The following is a 22,988-nucleotide window of genomic DNA, read 5'->3' as shown; positions in this document are numbered from 1 at the left end:
ATCTTCAATATTAAAATGATTTTTTCTTTGGTTTCATACCAAGAAAAAAATTTTAACTGTCCGATGCAAGCTTCAAACAACATGTCGCCACTTTTATATCCTGGTGTTGGATATATAATTCAATGAAGATTGGGGGAGGGGTATTTACGCAACACAATATAATTACTATTACACAAGGCCCAATGCTCTCAATCAACAGCTGATAGTTCTTTATTTTATAACAATGCCAGTGGCATGTAAAAAGCACCCACTACACTCTCGGAGTGGTTGGCATTAGGAAGGGTATCCAGCTGTAGAAGGCTTGCCATATCAGCCTACTGGCTTGCCAGTCCTCAGTCAAACTGTCCAACCCATGCTAGCATGGAAAGCAGGCGTTAAATGATAGTGATGATGATGAATGAGTCAGTCCACTTTTAGTCACTTGGGGGGGGGGGGCAGAATCCTTCCACAACAGTTTATTTATTTCCATCTTTTTGTTATAACCAAAATAAGAACATGTACAGTGGGAGGTTGACCTTGATTTTAGTTTTATTGTTCCCTTACTCTTGTATTAGTGATGGTGAGTTGTGATTAGGGTATTCATCACACCATCCATTGTTTATATTATTTGGTATGCAGGATCTGCTTCTTGTATTTGTACAGCCTCTGTAATCTTGAATATATCTCCTGAGCTCACAAGGTGAACATTTATGAGATACATTTCTCATGACCCTTACTAAGTCTGCTATCAACATGTCTATTTGTTGACATAACAGATCTCTGGAGGACCAAGTGCTCAGTGACCATTAGTTTCATATAGTTCCAAGTAGAAGATTTGGATTTATTTCATGCCATTCATATTTTCTAGTCGTCATTCTATATCTAGAACCGTTAGTCTTTTGCTGGGATACTCAGGTGGGTAATTGATGGTAACATTAATGGATGGATTTTGCTATCAGCTGGATCTTTTCTATTGTATGTTTTCTCTTTATTGGATACTATCTTGTGCAGTGGTTTTACTCACAATGCTTATGTCATCAACATGACAAGAATGCATTACTTGAGAAACAGATTTCTCCATTAGGCACTGTTTGATTGTTTATTCCACAATACCATGAACAGGTTAGCTACATTCCCAACAACGCAGGCACCAATAGTTTCACCCTTCTATTGATTATATAAATTTAAATGTGCTCTCCTTCAGTGTCATTTTTATGTTAGCACCAAAGTTTACAGCTTACACAGGTCTCTTTTGAATTTATTTTGTTCTGTTTAGGATGTGTGAACTTTTTCATAAGCAATTTCTTCTGAGATTTCATTCTTCAGAATTATGCCTGCATATTATACACAAATTCATATTATTTATGAATACATATGGCAGTTAGGCAGGACAGAGAGAAGTCACTAAGATAAAAATATAAAAAGATACAACAAAAAGAAAAGTAATCAGAAAAGAAAAATGAAAGAAAGGAAAAAGCAATAAAATGTAAGAATTTACTGACTTACCTTCTGTCTATATTTGAAGAGACACTGTAATTCCCTAACTAAAGCCAGGAGTAATGCACAAGGAACAGCTGAATCAGTGGCGCCAATGAATTCAAAGTCATAAAATTTCTTAGAGTCATAATGGCAAGCCAGGACGACTTGTTTGTGTGCCTTGGGGTCTAAGGTAGCAATGATGTTTGAAAATTTTACTTTTCCATTTGGAGTTTGTTGCCCGAATTTATCCTCTGTTATTGTCCAACTATCTAAACTTTCAAGTCGAGAAATAATATGCTGCAAAAGAAGAGATGATCATTTTAGTTATATTAAAATGAACATTTTTTAAAACTCTTTCCATACCCACATGTTGAAACTGCTTCTTGTTCTATAATACAAAGTTACCATATTAAAAGAAAAAGACCTTCACCATACCTTAATATTAAGACCCATTTGTTCAAATGCTAGAAAAATATTAGGGAAGTTATTTTACTAAATCCCTTCCAAAGTTTCTATCACACTCACACACATAATATATATATATATATATATATATATATATATATATATATACATAGATATACATACACACATGTAAGCACATTAGTGCAAAACAAGGAGAAAATAGTACTCAAATGACAAAGAGGGAATAAAATAATATTTTACTGTTGCTAAAAAGACTTCACAAGCTGTTACTGAGAGTTTCACATAACTGATCATTAAACAGTCATAAGTATGGAGAACAATGTGTGTGTGTGTGTGTGTGTGTGTGTACACATACATGAGAGGAGAGAGGGAGAGAGGAGAGAAGGTGGGAAAGCAGAGAGAGCAGAGGGAGAGAGGAGAGAGATAGGTATGTGAATGTGGGTGTGTGGTTAAGGAGCTCAATTCCCAACCGTGTAGTTTTGGGTTCAGTTCTAATGTGCAACACTGGGCAAATGTCTTTACTATAGCACCAAGTTGACCAAAGACTGGTGAGTAAATTTTGCAGATAGAAAATCAATGAAGCTCATGATAAATGTGTGTGTGTGTGTGTGTGTGTGTGTGTGTGTGTGTGTGTGTGTGTGTGTGTGTGTGTGTGTGTGTGTGTGTGTGTCTACCTTTGTCTTCACATCATATGTTGGTTATAAATGAGCATCACCAACATACAAGTGTTGTTCATTTCCAGCCTTTCTGGCTATGGAGGCATTTTACCTTGCCTGGAAACAGACGAGGGTTAGTGACAGGAAGGGTATCTAGCCATAGAAAATCTGCCTTAACAAATTCTATCTACTCATGCAAGCAAGGAGAAGTGGATGCTAAAATTATGACAATGCTTACACACACAAAAACATAGACATACATGCATACAAACACACACATATGTATGTATATGTACACACACAAACAAAGATGCAGTAGAAACATGAGCAGGTCTACGTGATCACATGATATATGAAAAGGAATTAAAGATAATGCTCATGATACTTTGTAATAATCCTTGTTATTATTATTATTATTATTATTATATATATATATATATATATATATATATATATATATTCCACCCTTGTTATACCGCTACCAATGTGACCATGACAAATTGGCAGTTTAACAGGAGTGGCGGTAAATTGAGGGAGGCTTTCTGCAGTAGACATAAAGCCAATCATATAGTAAATTTTTTTGTAACACAGTGGCGTAGTTAACTTTTGGGAAGTGGGGAATGGGCAAAATCAGATTTTTGGTGTGTAAACAAAATTTTCATATAAAAACTTAATAAAAAAGAAAAGGATTAAATTTCGAATTTGAGAGGGGAAGGAAAAAGAAGATATTGCTCTTCTCTCCTCCTCTCTGCTAGTTACACCCCTGTTATGACATCAATTCTAATGTAATATATCTTTTAAATTTTAGTTGAAATATTTTTAACAAATGTTTTAATGTTAAACAAATAAAGTTTAATGATAAACAATAAAGAATACAAATAATTTTTTAAATTTATTTTCTGAATAATTCTAACATGTTTTGCTTATATTTTGAATTTTTAAACTTCTCTCGAATCATGAAGATTCAGAGCTTTGTTTATATCTTTAGTTGTAGGTTTAGGTTTTGGTGCAGGTTCCTCGTCATCACTTTGTTCTAGCAGTTTTACCAAGTCAATAATTTCTTATCTCAGTAAAAGTTTTTTCATTGTCATCGAAGCTAATGAACTCATCTGCAATCATCATCAACAAAGGGTCAGTATTAAGTTTAGTAGCAGTTTGTTTAATCAGTTCAGCTAGTGGTATATTGACGTCGTCATCACTGTTTTCAACTTCTGCATCTGTGCTTTTGGGTTTTTGGGTGAGACCAGCGTAGTGCCAGCAGTTAGAAATAGCAGATAGTGTCACAGAGTCCCAAGATTTTTTGATGCATTGAATAGCATCAGTTAGAGTGATGTTATAAGTACTGCATTTGTCTAGTTGAGTGATTATCTGGTCTAACTGATGCTTTGAATTATTCTGGTGTCTAGGGGTTGTAGGTGGCACATTGTTATCAGTGGGAGAAAGTGAACTTCTATGTTGGTGAGTTTATCAGGTATGTTGTGTCCAGGTGCATTGTCTATTATCAGTAAAATTTTTCGTTGTTGAAGTCGCATTTTCTTATCCAACTGTTAAACATACTGGAATTCATTCAAGCTTTGCTACTGTAGTCGTAATCTACATAAAGTTTGTAGTTGAAATTCTTAAAACATCAGGGTTTGGACACTCTTCCAATAACAAGAGGTTGTAGTTTTTCACTGCCATCAGCATTACAAGCTAGTTCCACTGTAAGTCTTTCTTTTTGATTTTTGATGTCTTTGGTAAAATGTTTTGTTGTAGGCAATTTATTAGGTAACTGGCGAAAAAAATAAACTTGTTTCATTGATATTAAAAATATTTCTTGGTTCAAATTTCTTTATTTTCTCTTTAGTATGCTAAAAACCAGCAGTAATGAGTTGTTGATCTGTACCATCACTTTCACCAGGAAGAATGTGACATTTAATTGAGTATCTCTGCTTAAATCTATAAAGCCAACCATTGGAATAAGTGAAATCTTTTATATTCAATTCTGGACCAGGTTTCTTTGCATTGGAGTGTTTTAATTTTGTCTGTTATAACACCGTTGTTAGTACGAATACTAGTAAACCATACAAAAAGAGCTTCTTCTAAATCTGTGTTTGGCAGTTTTTGACATTTTGCCTCTGGATCTTCAATAACTTTCCACTTAGCTTTCTGCTGAATAATGTCATCTATAGTTCTCCATTTGATATTTTCTCCCTATGCATTACTGAAATAATTTGCAATACCTTGTTGACTAGCTTTTGGATGAACTTCATAATATTTAATAACTTCTGCTTTCTGTGATACTATAATGGCACAGCATTTGCATTTATATGAAATAGCATTTATGTTGAAAAATGATACTAAAAAGAAAATAATCTCTTTTATAAACTTGTTCATCAAAACAAAAAAAATGAATTATGATCCAATTTTATGAGCAGAGAATATCAACTTATCGTTAACATATGCTAAATCAATTAAATGCTCTACTTTCCCAGTCTTGCTATTGTCTGTTAGCATGCTTGACTTGAAGGTTTGTGCCCTCTAGATTTCTATTCTGCATACAACTTTATAAATGCTATTCAAGTATGACAAAATTGTTTGGGTGATAAATTTGTTGTGATTTGGTGGTAAATTGGGGGAGTTTTATGCTACTAAGGAAGATTTGTGTTGCAAACTGTATTGGTAGATGGTGGACATTGAGGGGCATAAAATTGGGGGAATTAAACGTAAGTTAACAACATTGGCAGAAATTGGGTCTGAATAATTTTATGGCAGTAAGTGGGGTTGTCAGAAAATCAAGGTGGCATAAGAGCAGGGGTAGACTGTATATACACACATACATACTGTGCAAACATGCTAGCTTTAAGATAGCATATTTTACATTGATTTTACATCGTTGTATTACATATTCCTATTGTGTATATGCATAAATATACACATTGCATGCAGGAGGGAACAGTGTTCAATGAAAGATGGTGTCTGTAGAGTACCCAAAGACAGTTGTTTCACTCTTTAAATGTGGTTTAAGGGAAATTTGGCTGCTATTGAAAGGTGCATTATTATGTGCATTATTAAAGTATACTGGAATTATTACTGAATATATTTTTCATGTATATTGTTACTGCAACTATTACATGTTATGCATAGGTTTTCTTAGATTATTGTATAATCTCCAGGTTATTCCTGACATTTTAGTGAGTCCTTCAGGTACATTAGTTGCATTGGAAAATCCTACAAATTATGCTCCGAAAGTCTGGTATCTTCATAATGGCTATGATGGATCTGCATTGTTTGTTCTTTGCGTTCAATCTGTGAAAACATTTCTAAAATCTTGTAGACGAATGGGTTGCCCATACTGATGTTCTAAGTACTTGTTTGGTGTACGCATGGGGGATGAAACTGTTTAATGCTGAACTTTTTTCTCTTAAAATAAGTTCAGTTTTCTGTAATGTATGTTGTATACTATCATTGATATCTTCTACCACTAAAGCAATCATTTGATCTTCTGAAAGTTGTCATTCAAAGGCTGTAAATAACTTGTCAGAGTAAAGTTTTCATGATCATTATGTGCTGAGCCCAGTTTTATTGCAGCATTTTAGTAAGTGTGGCAAACTACACCACTGACAGTTCTCATATCTTCAAATGATGTAGTTCCAGGAATATGATGCAATGTTGTGTTTGCTGGACCAGAGCTGACTCACTCATTTGAAATTTTTTTGATGCTTTTCAAAATATTTAAAAGATTTTAAGGCTAGTTGTGTTGATATGTTTTATTAAACCTGCCACAAATTAGTCACTACTAAGCATCTCCACTCTCTCCCCAAGCATCGTACATTTGTTGTGAAACACGGTTAAACAATTCTGTATGTCACATTTATTCTATAAATTTACTGATATTTAATAGCAATGTATGATGAAAAGAAAAATACTAAATTACACTAATTAGATGTACCAATCAAATACTAAACACAGTATCTTCATAAATAGCATTATTCTCTCTACATTTATGTGTATATGTGTAATGAAAAATTAAGCCCATCTCATTTACATTATCATCACCCTTTTGATGCAAAGCAAATGAAAGAAGTGAACTGCATCTTATATGCATACAAAAAAAGAACGCACAGACTGTAGTCCAGTCATGAACATCCCTCCAGGTCAGTATAAAAGCAGTCACTGAACATGCGTTACCAGACATGTACCTTTTAAAATTATATTAATGTGTGTGTGTGTGTGTGTGTGTGTGTGTATTCAGGTTACACTGCAGCATATCTAGCATTATTTCATGGCTCACCAGTGTGCTATGGCATACCAGTTGCAGTGCACTGATACACAAGGGTAAAATCTAGGGATCCAAAAGTAAGAAGTTTGAAGTTTGAAACTTCAAGCAGTCCATGGCAGATTACTGGCATTCAAGGTAAAACACTTTTTCCCATATTGAAGTTATGAGAAAATTTTATATATATATATATATATATATATATATATATATATATATATATGTATGTATGTATCACTAGCGGTGTTCCAGCATGGGTGCAGCCTCAAGGCTGAAACATAAAAGAATATATATATATATATATATATATATATATATATATATATATATATATATATATATATACACTAATAATGCATCCCGGCGTTGTTAGGGTGTTATGATCGACAGTCCCATTGTATTATTTGTTCCTTTCTTATGGGCAGAATTGGCACAGCTGATATATAGTTAATGGAATAATGGAAGTTATTGTCTGTTTAAAAGTGAGGGGGAGAAGGTACAATTTGCACGGGTTTGCATGAAAGTGCTTTCTGTTCTTAAGAAGGATCAGAAACTATATATTGTTTCGTCGTATAAAAGGGGGTTAATACGATTTTGTCAAGAAATCACGTTTTCAAAATTTTAATTTCCCCCCAACTCCACCGCAATTTTTTAATTTGCATGTTTTCCCCCCATACCTCACCTCACCCACCCATCACCTATTTGCTGTCAAAAAGCTAAAATCTCCCAATCTTTCACTTTCGTCTGATGTTTCACACTTGCATAGAATTCTACTGAAATAGCTGATGTAAAAGATACCAGATAACCACCAGAAAACCTGACATGCTAGAAACAACAGGTAAATGATATTATTTCTGAAGAAACTTTCCCACTTTCCAAGAAGCTAAAAGTGAAACATTGGGAGTGTTAACTTTTTGAAGGTGGTGAGGTGATGGGTAAAATTCACACTCTAGGTTTGACTAGCAGAAAACTGCCTGGAGGGCAGTCATTTAATAATTAAAATACCAAGATAGAGTCAAGGACAGTATACCTATGTATCAACAGAGTGTAAGGACACTCACATACTAGAGTATATACAGATTTGTCCTTCCTGTTATGTGAATCAATATACATTCTATACTCTTTGTGTGAAAAATCCTAAATGTTAAATTTTATTTTAATTTTAATTCACCTAAAGAAAACGGATTTTTTTATTTGATGCAATTGATTTGTTTATCAATAAAGAACATGTCTGAAACAGCTGTAAAGAACCTCAGCCTATTTGTGTTTTATATATATATATATATATATTAAAAATGGGAAAGGCCGGTTTATGGGATTACCTTAGGTTTCCCATCCATAAAGGGTTTAGCTTTATGACATATTGTATGGCATGTAAAAAGCACCATCTGAACCTGGCTGGTGCCAGCACCGCCTTGACTGGCTTCCGTGCCGGTGGCACATAAAAAGCACCATCTGATCGTGGTCGATGACAGGTCCTCTGGTCCCTGTGCTGGTGGCATGTAAAAAGAACCTACTACACTCTCGGAGTTGGTGTTAGGAAGAGCATCCAGCTGTAGAAACACTGCCAGATCAGATTGGGGCCTGGTGCAGCCTCTTGGCTTCCCAGACCCCAGTCAAACCATCCAACCCTTGCCAGTATGTAAAACGGATATTAAACGATGATGATGATGATGATATATATATATATATATATATATGTATAGAAATATATATATATATATATATATATATATATATATATATATATATATATGTATATATATATATATATATATATATATATAATTAAAATTAGGGTTCAGCAAAAATTGCTTCACCACATACCGAAATTAGAAATAGCAGTTAAAACTACTATTCCATTACCATAATATATCTACCAGACAGTGGCACTCGCAACTCACACAGGCGAGTTCCACTGTCTGGGAGATATATTTTGGTAGTGAAATAATAGTTTTAACTGCTATTTCTAATTTCGGTATGTGGTGAAGCAATTTTTGCTGAACCCTAATTTTAATTATGTTTATAATTATAAAACTTTTGTATAAGTTTACTGATAATGGTTTTTTAACACACTGAACAACTTGGTAAAATTACTAATTATTAATTAATTATTAATTTTTACCCTATATCTGTATATATATATATATATTCTACCGGTCACTCTTTGCAACACCTGTCTGTGTTCGGATTGTCCTTGCACAGGGGCCATCTGGACTCCTGTTTGCGGATTAATCTTCTCTCCTTTGCACCACATGGGCTCAACACTCCTCCCCTTGCCTATCTCCGCCTCCCTCCTACTTCCTCCCACCCACCTCTCCTCTCTTACTTCTCTTCACTCCTTCTTGTCACCCCTACTCTCTTTCTCTCTTCTTACTCTCTTTTTACTCTCTTTCTCTCTTCACTCATACCCACCTTCCCCTTCCCCCTTCATTGTCAACCCTCCCTCATAAGTTCACCCCACCCCTACACACTCCCACCCCACCTTCCCTATCCTTCCCATCCCATCCAATCTCTTAACCCTCTCCCACATACCCTACCTACCCACATATCCCACCTCTACCCCACCCTCAGCCTAACCCACACCCCACCCATGCTTTCCCCATTCTTGCCTCCCCCACCTCCCAACACCATCACACCACACCACGCCACACAATGTATCACCATGCACACACCAGCACTATTTCCCATCCCCACATTTTCACACACACACACACACGCACACGTCAAGATCACCAGCCCGCTTTCACATGCACATACATACTCTCTTACACACGTGCACCTTCGTTTTGGGATCACTACTACTTTGTTATCTCCCCTTCTTCTTAGCTCTCCTGTGTGACCCTTCTGTCTGGCATTAGCCATGATAGATCGCTAGCCACTACACATTCTTTTTTTCTCTCCTTGTTCCTTTCTGTGGAAGAGCGTTAAGGACACAGTTTCGTCAAAGAAATATGTGGGTCTCACAGAGGGAAATTTTAAAGCCAGGTTCAATAATCACACCTTAAGCTTCAGACACTGGGATAAAAGAAAAACGACCAAATTATCCAGTTATATATGGTCCTTAAAAGAACAAGGTGTCAGCTATAAGATTCACTGGAAGATCTTGGCCAAGTGTAAACCTTACATCAATGGCAGTGGAAAGTGCAGTCTTTGCAATATGGAAAGATGGCTCATCTGGAAAAGTTCTTTAGACCCCACTACATGTCTAAGTTCAAGAACTCAACTTTTTGGATAATGTCCACATATGACAGTATACTTGTTACGTTTCTGGGCTCCCCAAGATCACAGATAGAACCTGCTTTTTATATTGTGTCCATGTGCAGGCCATTCATGTGGCTTAGCATTTCTTACATATTTTTATATGTATTTGTATGTATAAGCATATATCAGATGTGTATGTGTGTGCATGTGTATATGTGTACGAATGTATGTATTTACACGAATGTAAGACTATCTGTTTGCTTAAGAGTGACTGTCATGCACATTTCTCCTTCCTTCATACATGTATACGTATGTATAAACACTTGCATATCTGCAGGTGTAGGTGTGTTGATAGGCAGGAGGGTGTATTTGTATATATATATGCACCCCTATACATATATAATTCATATGTATATTTATGTTTGCGGTGAATGTGAATATGTATATGTTTTATGTTTTGTGTATGTTTTCATTTGTATAAATGTGTATATATCTACGCGAGGATGATGTTGACTATGTATTTATGCGTGTGTGTGTGTTTGTACATATATATGTGTATGCATGGTTTTGTCTATCCGTGTGTGTGTGTGTATATGTGTATTCATGCATATGACATGTGTGAATATATGCCTGCTACAAACGTTAGTACATGTATATTGTTTACAGTTTTATATGAGTATTTTTATTTATATAAGTTCTAAGATAAATGTAAACTTTTTCTATGTGAAGATGTAGTTATATATACAGATGTACGTATGTGTGTATCTATTTTCATATTTATATGTATATATATTTTTATGCATGTATATGCATGTAGAGATGTGTATATGAGCATAATAATGCAAGCATGGATACATATACATGTGTATGTGTATGTATGCATGCGTATGTGTGTGCATGTATATATATGTATTTATATATATGTATGTGAGTATGTATGTATATATATATATATATATATATATACATATATATGTGTATGTGTATGTATGTATGTATGTATATACACATGTGTACGTAGGTAGATTTTATGAACGAAGATTTCCATCTTTACGTGGTTGTTTTTTTTATATCTTATATCTCTTACTCTTATTTACTTTTCCACGCATATTAGAGTAACTTCAACAATTTTTTTTTCATAGTGTTTTTGTCTTAGTAACTGATGAGGATGTCTTTTGGCCTCGGCATCTGAAACCCTGAGTATTATGACAACTAACTGATTATCCCATATTATATATATATATATATATATATATATATATATATTTATTTATTCATTTATATATATAGAAACTATATGCATGTATGTACACACACACACACATACAGAGGCTTGACAAAAAGAAATGGATAGAATAAGTATCATGCTTAAAAATAAGTCCTGGGGGTCAATTTCCTTCAAGGTAGTGCCCAGCACACCTACAGTCAAATGACTAAAAGAACTAAAAATGCATATATATATATATATATATATATATATATATATATATGACTGAACACTATTCAATTTTTTTTCTCCGTGTTTTTCTCCTTGTCTCCGTATTCTTTCTGTTGAAGAGCGTAGCTCGAAACGTCAAAGACTTTCCGTATTCCCGAGCATCATACTAATATATCCTTTTGTTATTTACACCACCTGTCCTCGTCTGTTGTTATTATTTGTATATTCTCCCATATATATATATTTTATGTTTGTATTCTTTATTTATTGATAATATCTTGCATGTTTTATTTACATTGTTAGAATATTGTTCATGTTTATGGAATTCTTCAGTGCATCTTATTTTGTAGAAATGTTTTCCAAACTGGCCTTAAGTTTTTTTTTCTATTGTTGGTAATGAAAAAAGAAAAAGAAAACATTTGGTTCTTAAATGTCATGGAAACTGACACTGTTGCTATTGATGTACTTCTTTCTATTCCAGGATCTTAATTAAGATTGGAGATTTGCTTTTAGTAAACTGACAACTGCTTTTCTGTATGTCTGACTACTTATTTTATGGATTATTTGCAGGTGTCTTTGGATCTTATTATATACACACAGGATGAGTAACATTCAGCCTGTGTGTATTGACACAAGCAATATACTTAAATCTGTAGACTGTTTGCAATGAATGTTTTAATTAAAAGTCTTGAATCATTACGTGTAAATGTGTGGGAGGCTGTCCCTGTGTCAGTGGAGTTTATGTGGTGTACGCGTTTGCATTTCAATAACATCTCTGCACAGATATTAGACATTTAGTGTACCATGTCTGTGACCTTGGTTCAATTTTTGGTGGTAGCAGTTTAACTTTCTTTGAGAATTCATTTGTCAAAGGTACAAATATTACAAACTCATATGTCTTCATCTCAATAGGCCAGCTAACCTATTTTTGGTTTAGGAATGGTCAAGTAATTCATTGTCTCTCTCACTAGTGAAAAAAAATTTGTGAGGTTCTGTTTGTTGAGCAAATTTTAATGGAGATATTTAGAATATGTGTGTGAAATAGAGAGGGGGGGGGGAGGTGGTAGTTTTGTGTGAATTATGTTTGTGTGTGTGTGAGATGTATGTATTTATTGATAGGTGTATACGTGTGCTTAGCGTATATATATATATATATATATATATATATATATATATATATATATATATATATATATATATGTGTGTGTGTGTGTGTGTTTGTGTGTGTGTGTATGGTGTGTGTGTATGTATTTATATATATATATATACATATGTGTGTGTGTGTGTATTATATACTAGCTGGTGTACCTGGTAATTCCCGGGGGTAAAGATGTTCTATTGAAATGCCTTATTACTCTGATATAAGAAAGTAATTTCATTATAACTGCCACAAAAGGTGTATTTTCCGTTGTGCAAAATTACAAAAAACTGTCAGCTGGAGGAGGGAGAGAGTGTTGGAGGTTGGCAAGAGAGGTTTTTGGAGGTTGGCGAGAAAGTACTCTGACTCATCGTGGCATTTTAAAGGTGAACTTTATGAAGGCTAATTTATTAAAGGTAATATATAAATGTAGTATATATGTATATAAAAATATGAATGAAGTGTTTAATGAAGAAAGTGCAATAATAACGTTCACACTCACTGATGATTACTCTCAGTAACTGCCTTTAGCTTATAGAGTTCTTGCTTTTATAACTATCGAAAAGCAGCTAGAAGGATAGGCATATTGTTGAGAACAAATGATTTCGTTGGAGGTCTGTTATCTCTATTCCAGCTCCTGGTGGCCTAGAAGTGGTTAGAAGGGTCAAGTAGCAAAGACATTATTCTGCTTAGTGAAGGCATCTGGAAAATGTATAACTGCTGTCATTCACAGAAAAACTATTGTTTTACCGTGAGAAGAGCACTGTTGAAGTGTTAAGTGAAATTTGACAATCGAGGATCGAATCCACGCTATGCCTGTATGAAGCCACTACAAATACGTTGTGGAATAAAAAATTTATCTACTGTCATGGAAAAAGTGTAACTGTAAAAATGCAGAATTATCGGAGTGATGAGCATTAAAAAAAGTATGTATGTATGTATAGAAATGTATGAATGAAGTCTTTAAGCTTTAAGATTCAAATCAAGGAAGTGCAATAATAATGTTTAGCAGTTCAAAACTGAGAAGTGAAATGCAGAATTAGGTCGGCTGATCATGAGAATCAGATATTGATCGCTTTGCTAAAAACTGCAGGCGGTATGGGTTATTTCCCTTGGGTTGTTTAAATAAAATATCAGTAATATGTAGTAGATAGAAGGATCCATTGGAGGAGCCCTATTGATTTTTTTCAACAATCTAAGTATGTTATGAGGTTTCCAGACATGAGTTCTATGCATGTGTCAAATAAAGTATAAAACTGATATTGTCTGCAAAAATTAGAAATTGGACACACAAAAAATCTACATTCAAAGTAATTGAACATAAACAATGAAACCTGTAAAATATTTCAAAGTTCAATGGCTCAATTAGTTTCATGAAAATGTATGAACTGCAAATAAGCAATAAATATTATGATTTGTAAAATAAGTATAAGTGATACAGGGTGTCCCAACTGAATGTGGTGTGGAAGTTTGGTTTCATTTTTTAACAATTTTAAGCATTCAAAGTATGTGTTCATTGTATTGGGACACAGTGATTAAATACGTTCTGGAATCAAAAATTTATGTACTGTCATCGAAAAAATTTAACTGGAAAAATACAGAATTATCGGATTTATGGGCATTGAAAGTGTACATGCATCAAGAAAGTGCAATAATAAGGTTTAGCAGTTGAAAACTTTGAGTAGTGAAATGCAGAATTGGGTCTGCTGATTGTGAGAATCAAATATTGATTGCTTTGCTAAAAACTAACAACTGTAAGTGCAGGTGCTATGGGCTATTTCCCTTGGTGTTTAAAAAAAATTAGTTAAACAAGGTAGATATAAAGATCCCTTCCAGGGGCTATATTATCGATTTTCTCAACAATCTAAGTATGCCACGACGTTTCCAGACATGAGTTCTACTCACGTGTCAAGTTTCATAAAGATCAATAAAATGATGTAAGAGGAGTTAGCTAAGAATGGCACAAACAAACACGCACTGATTTTTTACATATGTAGTAGATATATAATATATATATGTGTGTGTGTGCATATATATATAATGTATATATATAATGTATATATACATATGAGTATATATATGTGGGGGGGGGGGTATATATGCATATATATGTGTGTGTGTGTGTGTATTGTTTTGATAAATTTTTTTAGAGGTTTCTCACATGTTTTCTATTTAAATTTCGGTTTTAAGAATTCATTCAGTTTTGAATTGATTCATGTTTATTTAATTTCTCTCTCTCATTTGTTGAAATGACAATTAATAATAAATAGATAATGGCCTATAAGGAAGACTGCATTTAACACTTCTTAGAAAACCAATTTCTGACACTTTTTTTTGTCATTATTGCTTAATCTCAGGTGAGCTTTGATCAAGCCAACATATGATTTAAACATAGTCAGGCTCTGACCATTTCATATTTTTATTTGTCAAACATAGTATATCTAGGAACATATTATCCAGTATGTCCTTTTCTTAAGACTGGCATGTAGCTTCTTTTTCTTACATACTAGTTAATCATATAAAGGTACTCTATTGCAAGTAGGTTAAAGAAGTAAACTACATGTTCATATACACTGCACACATTCCATGTTTCTAGATGCAACATTTAATCCTTAGGCATCTGTTGGTACAATCAAAATGGCTGAGTTGATAGGCTACTCAATTATCTATTCATGAGTCTTAATATCTAGTTTATTGAACACATCTCTTTCTATGTTCCTGGAAAGTGCTTGAGAATTCACCTAGCTGTGGGAACTAAGGTAATAAATTAAGTTATATTAGACTCAAATAATTATCTCTTGTCTAGCCATCTTAGGGGTAATTATCTCTACTCCAAGGTTAAGCACTAATTTTAAAAGCACTTGAGACAGATATATGAAAGTATTTCATATTATCTGAAGTAGTATGGTAGTAAGAATACTACATCATCATTTAATGTCCACTTTTCCATGCTTGTATAGGTCAGATGAAATTTCTTGAAGCAGGTTTTCTAAAATATTATTTCTCATGCCCTTCCTCTCACCAACCCTCATTTGTTTCCAAGTTGGGTAATAATTTCCCATAGTTAAACATGTTTTACATAGAAGTTAGAAACAAACAACCTTGATTGTATGATGATGATGCTCATTTACAACCATCATATACTGTTTATACAAAGGTACACACATACATACAATCATATACATCCACCCTTCTATAGATACTCACATATGCTCAAGAACAACCATCATGATGTCTAAACAAGGAGGCACGTGCACACACACACATACACACACACACAGCAGGCTTCATTCAGTGTCCTACCAAATCCATACACAAGGCTTTGACTGGCCCAAGGTGCCTTGCAGTGGGACCAAATCCAACACCACATAATTGAGACAGCCATGCCTACACATTAATATTAATTCAATATTTACATCCTTCCCTTTGTGATCAAAGCCAGTTTTGCCTTTCATCTTGTTGGAATCAAATAAACACCATTTCTGTAAGAGTGTCAATTGAATGGTATAGACTTGTGGGGAATATAATCCATAATTACAAGAAGGAAAATAGTCAAATGGTTTAAAGTATACATATGCAGGCTGTACCTGAAAGGGTATTGATTGATGTATGAAATATTGATTTATGTATACAAGAGAAAAAGATGATTATGTTAACATGGAATTAAGATGACAGTGGGGAAAGTAACTTGCCAACAGGTGGTAGTGTTGTTGGTGAGGATAACTGGCAGTTGTAGATCAAAATAGTCATAACAGAAGCAAACCTGAAAATATTAGTTCTCATGTATAAAATGTCAGATATGTAAATTTATGAAAATATTCTGTATTGAAGGTACAATCTACATCACCACATGCACACACATACATACACACACTATCATCATCATCATCATCATTGTTTAACGTCCGTTTTCCATGCTGGCATGTGTTGAACGGTTCCACTGCAGTCTGGGAAGCCAGGAGGCTGCACCAGGCCCCAATCTGATCTTTTTATATGCCACCGGCACGGGGATCACAACTACAATTTCCATTTGATTGTAATTTGATTTGATTTTGATATTGATGTTGATGTACTTGCCTCAATAGGTCTCCTCAAGCACGGCATGTTGCCCCACGATCCAAGGTAATTTTAAGTGGGCTGGTTATGCGATACTGGTGTAGGTTACAGCTGTGGACTCACTTTATTTGCTGGATCTTCTTGGTCACAGCATACCTCCAGAGGTCCCGGTCTTTTGTCATTGCCTCTGTGAGGCCCAACGTTCGATGGTCATGGCTTCACCACCTCATCCCATGTCTTCCTGGGTCTCCCACTTCCACAAGTTCCTTCCACTGTTTTAGGGTTAGGGTTACGGTTTTTTTAGCATAGAGCAGAAATTGAAAGAAGATATATGAAATGGACGTGTGTGTGTATGTGTCTGTGTGTATGTGAGAGAGAAAGAGGGTGAGAAAGAGAGATAAAGCGAGTGAGTGAAGGTGTGTGTCGTAATGATTGACGTCTTTTAAGGTACACACACATACATAGAAAATGTGAGGTCATTGTATAAAATTTTTACGATAGTTGGTTTATGGAAAAGATTATGTTAAATTTTTGAAATGCAAATATGTGAATGAAAATTAAGTTCAGACCTCCATATGGTAGCTAGACCTGGTAGAAATAGCAGCCAAATCTCCCTCAAAACACCCTACTGTCTTAATCCGACAATTGTGCCTATTATGTAGTTTGAATGAGAAACTGTAAGTAAAGATTAAGATTATTAACCCCCACAAAGAGGTGAAAGAAGAGAGACAGCATAGCAAAAGTTTTGGCTGACTGTCATCCTGTACTCTCCTTGTTGCTAGCGAAATGGTATATGCCGGCTGTGTGAGCAACTGGTTGTTTTAATGCTGGAACAAACAGGGGAATTCCATTAGAAAAAGTTTTAATCGATTTTCTTGGTAACTATGGGGGCTAGGAAAAAAATACAAACCACAATCCAATCTATGCACCCGTCTCCACATGTGTGCCATTTTTCACGTGAATCCACCCAGCTGTTTGGCTGTGAACCACAAGACAAGAAAGAATACAATGATCGCCCATGTCCAATTTATATTATAGAGATACATACATACATACATACATATATATATATATATATGTTTGACCGTTGACTGAACACTATTCAATTTTTTTTCTCTGTGTTTTTCTCCTTGTTTTCTCCGTATTCTTTCTGTTGAAGAGCGTAGCTCAAAACGTTAAAGACTTTCCGTATTCCCGAGCGTCATACTAATACATCCTTTTGTTGTTTACACCACCTGTCCTCGTCTGTTGTTGTTTTTTCGTACATTCTCCCATATATATATACACTAGCAATGCATCCCAGTGTTGCCAGGGTGTTATGACCTACAACCACATTGTATTATTTGTTTCTGTTTCTTTCTTATGGGCAGAATTGGCACATGAAGAGTGCAAAGCAAACAGCTCTTCTTTATAAACATGTGTTTAGGTAATTTTGAGATGAATAATGCTGAAATTGTTAACACCAAAAGCATGTAGAATGGTAGCTTCGATTAGAATGAAATCCTCACATTGCCCCCAAAATGACCTAGAATTAGGGACGTAAAGAATTGGATGACATATGAGGACGTAGAGGTATCCATATTGCAGAAAGTAAGGTACATGGAAAGAAAAATGCTTCATTGTGAAAAGCACCATCTTTGTAATGTTTGGGCAGACTGCACACTTCAACATATGTTAAGAGAAGCTGACAATGCTCCTGGGTAAACTATGTTTTGATTAAACCCAGTGTTGGTAGAATAAATATATAAGTCATCTGCACTGCTAACTCGAGAGCATGTGACATATAGTTGTCCATGAGAAAAGCAGGGTATTTGTGAATTGAGACCAACAATTTTGACTCTGGTCTTTGTTGATTGTCATAGTGAAGCACAATTGCACTGGGAACTGGAGGTGCTTGAATTGAAATGGCACATTTGAGGGAATAAGGGGCATGCATGGAATGTATGCGATCTTTCCTCGATGGCAGCTGGCAATAATGGTGGCTTCTAGGACATGACTTGTCATTCTAGTTACAGTCAATCTTGTACCATTGCATAGTCGTGGTGGGTCCAAATTCCTCAAGTGCATGATGGGTGTACCTTTCTTTAGGAACCACTTTAGGTGGCAGTCCTGTGGGTTGTAGAGAGTTGAGAAATTCAACTGGATACTTAACAGTAGCATGTTCATCGATGGTAGTATCAATGGAGACAAACGTTGAAGCATTCCCAGGTAGAATGTGGAGGAGTTGATGATTTACTTTATCAACACTTTCATTCCAAGGTGCTAACCATGCTATGTTTTTGAAGTTGTCTTGCAATGTGGGAAATACCTTTTCATTAAGCTCAGCCAATGTAGACACCATGTGTGCACATGCAGTACATGCTGTTGCAGGGTGTTACTCAATGGTAAGGCGCCATTTCCAATTTGTAGAAGTTGATGAAAGAATTCCTCAGTTAAGGGGTCATTGTAGAGATGAGCTCACATATTCTTGCTTAATTAAAGCTGACGAACAAACCTCCACAGAGGTGAAAACTTCAGACATTTATAGATCTTGTCAGCTCATGTACCCCATGGTATGACTGGTAATATTTGATGGAAATCCCCTGCAAAGACAACAGTTAAGCCCCACCCCCATAATAAAGGCAGTATTGTTTCTAATATCCCTTAGTGACCTATGTAGGGCATCTAGTGCACCACGGTGTGCCATCATGCATTCATCCCAGACAATAAGTATAGTTTGGAGCAGAACTTCTGCTGTTGGCGATTGTTTTGAAATATTGCACATTTGGGCATCGCTGAAGTGAGTTTTCTTGGGCACGAATAGAGGCAGTTTTCCTTGCACCCCCTTGTTTGTAGAGATAAATTAGAATGTGTTCGTTTTTGTGGTATGGCTGAAAAGTGTGAATGATTAAGGAACATATAAGATGGAAGGCATAGCAATTTGAAGTTGTGCATTGGATAATTTCATTTTTTAGTAACGAATGAAAGGATGTGGAAAAATCCACGTCAATTTCTATACTGTTATTATGAGAAAAAGTGGTAAACACTGAATGATTTGGCTATGTTCTGTGTTCATAAGCGTAATGCATTCTGTTAGCTGATATATAGTGGAGTGGATTACTGACTTAATGGAAGTTATTGTTTGTCTAGAAGTGAAGATGAGGGGAACAATTTGCATGAAAGTGATTTATGTTCTTAAGAAGGATCACAAACAATGTACTGTTTCATCGAATAAAAAGGGATTAATATGATTCTGCCCAGAAATCATGTTTTCAAAATTATAATTTCCCCCCTCCCCACTGAAATTTCCTAATTTTTAACTGTTTTTTGAATTTTGTTTTTTATCCCCTTGAAAAAATACAGAGATTACGAATGTGAGAAATATAATTTGCTTTTGAAAGTAATTTTTCTGAATGAAATACTGAATGCCCTTTCTCCCACCTTGGCCACCCATCAGCTACCTGCTTTTGTGTGAAATGTAAATCTCTTGTATGAAAAACATAGGAATGTGAGGAAATTGAGGAAAGAAATAAGGGTGAGGGGTATGCAAATGTCATCTCGGACATGCTAGAAACAACAGGTAAAGAACAGGATCTCTGAGATAACTTCCTTGTAAGTTTAAATGAAAGATCAGGTTTTGAAATACGCTCATCTCAAACAGGAATGGCAAAATAGGAAAAGGTAATTTCCATGAGATTTGAGCTACAATTTAGCACACAGCAAAAAATAACGTAATTCATACAGAACTTTAACTCTGTGTGTGTGTGTGAAAGGAAGTTATTTTTGCATACCTTTTTTAATTCCAAAAAAATGAAATGTAGTGAAGTTGTTGACAGCATCAGGTGACCATACATTATAATGAGATATTGAAAGAGAGAGATAATGCCTAATTCTAAGCACACATGAAACATGGGATGAAAGTGAAAATGACCTGAAAATAGTGACCCAATCTTATTTGTGGGGTTCTCAGCATCTCCTTCTCTCCTGCTTTCCCAGTGCCTTTGTGCCGGCTTTCTTTTATGAAGAACATACATACAATATCAACTTTCTGTCAGCTTTCTTTCACGTTCAACTATAGAACATACATAAGGTATGAAACATGAACATTTTCTCTCACCAGCTATCCCTGTCTTTCATCTTCACCCAAAGAAACTTGTTTTCTGTCTCTGTTTCTTTCTCTTGCCTCTCTGTCTTTTTCTCATTCTGTGTTCCATAAAAATTTATTTCATTCCATAGAAATTTAAAGAAAAGAGAAAGCGAAAAGTGAAGGAGATGAGAAAGTGAAAGATGTATGTATGTGTATATGAAATGGATGTGTGTGTGTGTGTGTGTGTGTGTGCATGCGTGCGAGGAAGAAAGAGAGAGATAGAGTGAGTGAATGAAAGTGTGTGTCGTGATGATACACATTCATATAGAAAATGTGATGTCATGGTCGTCGTAATCGTATAAAATGTTTACAATAGTTGACTTATGGAAAAGATTATAATGTTAAATTTTTGTAATGCAGATATGTGAATGAAAAGAAAGTTTAGTTGGTAATGGAAGTAGTACTCAATCTTTTGATATCCCATATGTCAAAATCAGTAACTCGGTTTTGGAATGTATAAGGAACATATGCACACACACACATACAAACTCATATATATATATATATATATATATATATATATATATATATATATATATATGTATGTATATATATATATATATATGTGTGTGTGTGTGTGTGTGTGTGTGTGTGTGTGTATATATAAATATAAATATATATATATATCTATTTATATATATATATATATATATATATATATATATATATTGCGAGAGAGAGAGGTTATGAGAGGTAAAGGTGTCAGGTAATGCTGAGTAAGTGCTATGGACAGACTATAGTTAAGCTCCAGGTTCGGTGATATGTGAATGAGGAGTCCAACGTAGGTCATATATCAGCATGCCTATATATAAAAAAATTTAACAGAATGAGATAAAAATCCAAGGCTGTGAAAGATTTCAGAACAGCTGTTTCCAGGATATTTTATATATCCCTTCAATATATCCATATTACACGGGATATTTTGTATATCCCTTCCGGGATATTTTATATATCCTTTTTTCTTACTTTTTTTCTTTTTTTCTTCATATACCTTGCATACATACATACATAACAATAACCATAGCAACCTATTCGACATAACCATGGGATCATCTGATTCAGCTCAGGTCACTGACTTGGTTGGACTATATATCCTTCACCAGCTCCATATACATTTCCCTAACATCAAGGGAGGCCTATACAGGGACGACACCTTGCTAGTTACCAAAAGCATGAATAAATCCCCCTTAGAAAGAACTAGAAAGGATCTACATAAATTCTTCTCTAACCTAAACCTGTCTATCATTTGAAAACGCTCACAAAATTGCTAACTTTCTTGACGTAACTCTAAACTTATCAACCTCCCAATACTCCCCTTACCACAAACCTAACCAATATCTTAAATACCTTAACATTCACTCCAATCACCACAAATCTACTTTCGCTAACATAATCAAAGGATTATGCATATCCAACCTCTCTTCCACTGAGGAAATTTTCAATAATCACACACCACATTACAATCAAGCACTTGCCGCTAGCAGCTTTTCCCAACAAATAGAATACATCCATAACACCAGGATCAAACAATATATATCTCGAATCACATCTCAAAGACACACCAACCATCACAATCGCAACCAACCATCACAATCGCAACCAACCACACACACTCGTTGATAGAACTCTGGAAGGTCTTACACCTAGGCAACCTAGACCCCACATACATACATTTAACACTAGGTCAAAAACTAAAACAACTAAAACAGCTAACAACAACAGGCCTTGCCACCCACCTCCATTCTCCAAAAATATAGATAGCACTCCTTTATTTAAAAACATAGATAACACTACTTCCAGGTGCCCTAAAAAAAGCAGCAGATGCTCTATTCTGTGGTACACACCCCCATTCTCATTTAACATTAAGAACTTAGCTAAATCCTTCTTTAAAATACTAGGCTCTAACTTCCCTCAGCAACATAAATATCATTCTATCTTTAATAGATCCACCTTGAAACTATCCTATTCTGCCCCGCCCAACTTCAAATCTAAATAAGCAAAAGCTTTCTCTTTACTAAATTAACACTGATATTTTTTCACCTTTGTCACAATCATCTGAAATGGAACTGTCAAAGCGTGATAATCGAGCAATTTCGCTATTCAACTTCAAAAAAGGACGCAAAGCAGCTGAAATTACTCACAATATCAACAAAACATTTGGTTGAGGAAATGACCAGTGAATGGTCAGCTCGAAAATAGTTTTAATGATTTTGCAGTGGAGACCTGAG

General features: G+C 35.0%; 1 protein-coding gene across 1 annotated transcript in view; it reads right to left on the bottom strand.

The window, feature by feature from the left end:
- LOC106876983 (glutaminyl-peptide cyclotransferase) overlaps nt 1-22,988 on the bottom strand; it is an 88,848-nt gene that overhangs the window by 24,914 nt on the left and 40,946 nt on the right. The window contains exon 3 of the mRNA XM_014925755.3: nt 1,486-1,755. Within this exon, the coding sequence (XP_014781241.1) occupies nt 1,486-1,755 (270 nt within the window). The remainder of the gene's footprint in view (nt 1-1,485; nt 1,756-22,988) is intronic.

This window comes from Octopus bimaculoides, chromosome 11 (assembly GCF_046866305.1).
Source record: "Octopus bimaculoides isolate indiv1 chromosome 11, ASM4686630v1, whole genome shotgun sequence".
NCBI classification, from domain to species: Eukaryota; Metazoa; Mollusca; class Cephalopoda; order Octopoda; family Octopodidae; genus Octopus; species Octopus bimaculoides.
Note: the sequence above shows the minus strand (reverse complement) of the source record. Positions and strands in the feature narration are given on the sequence as shown.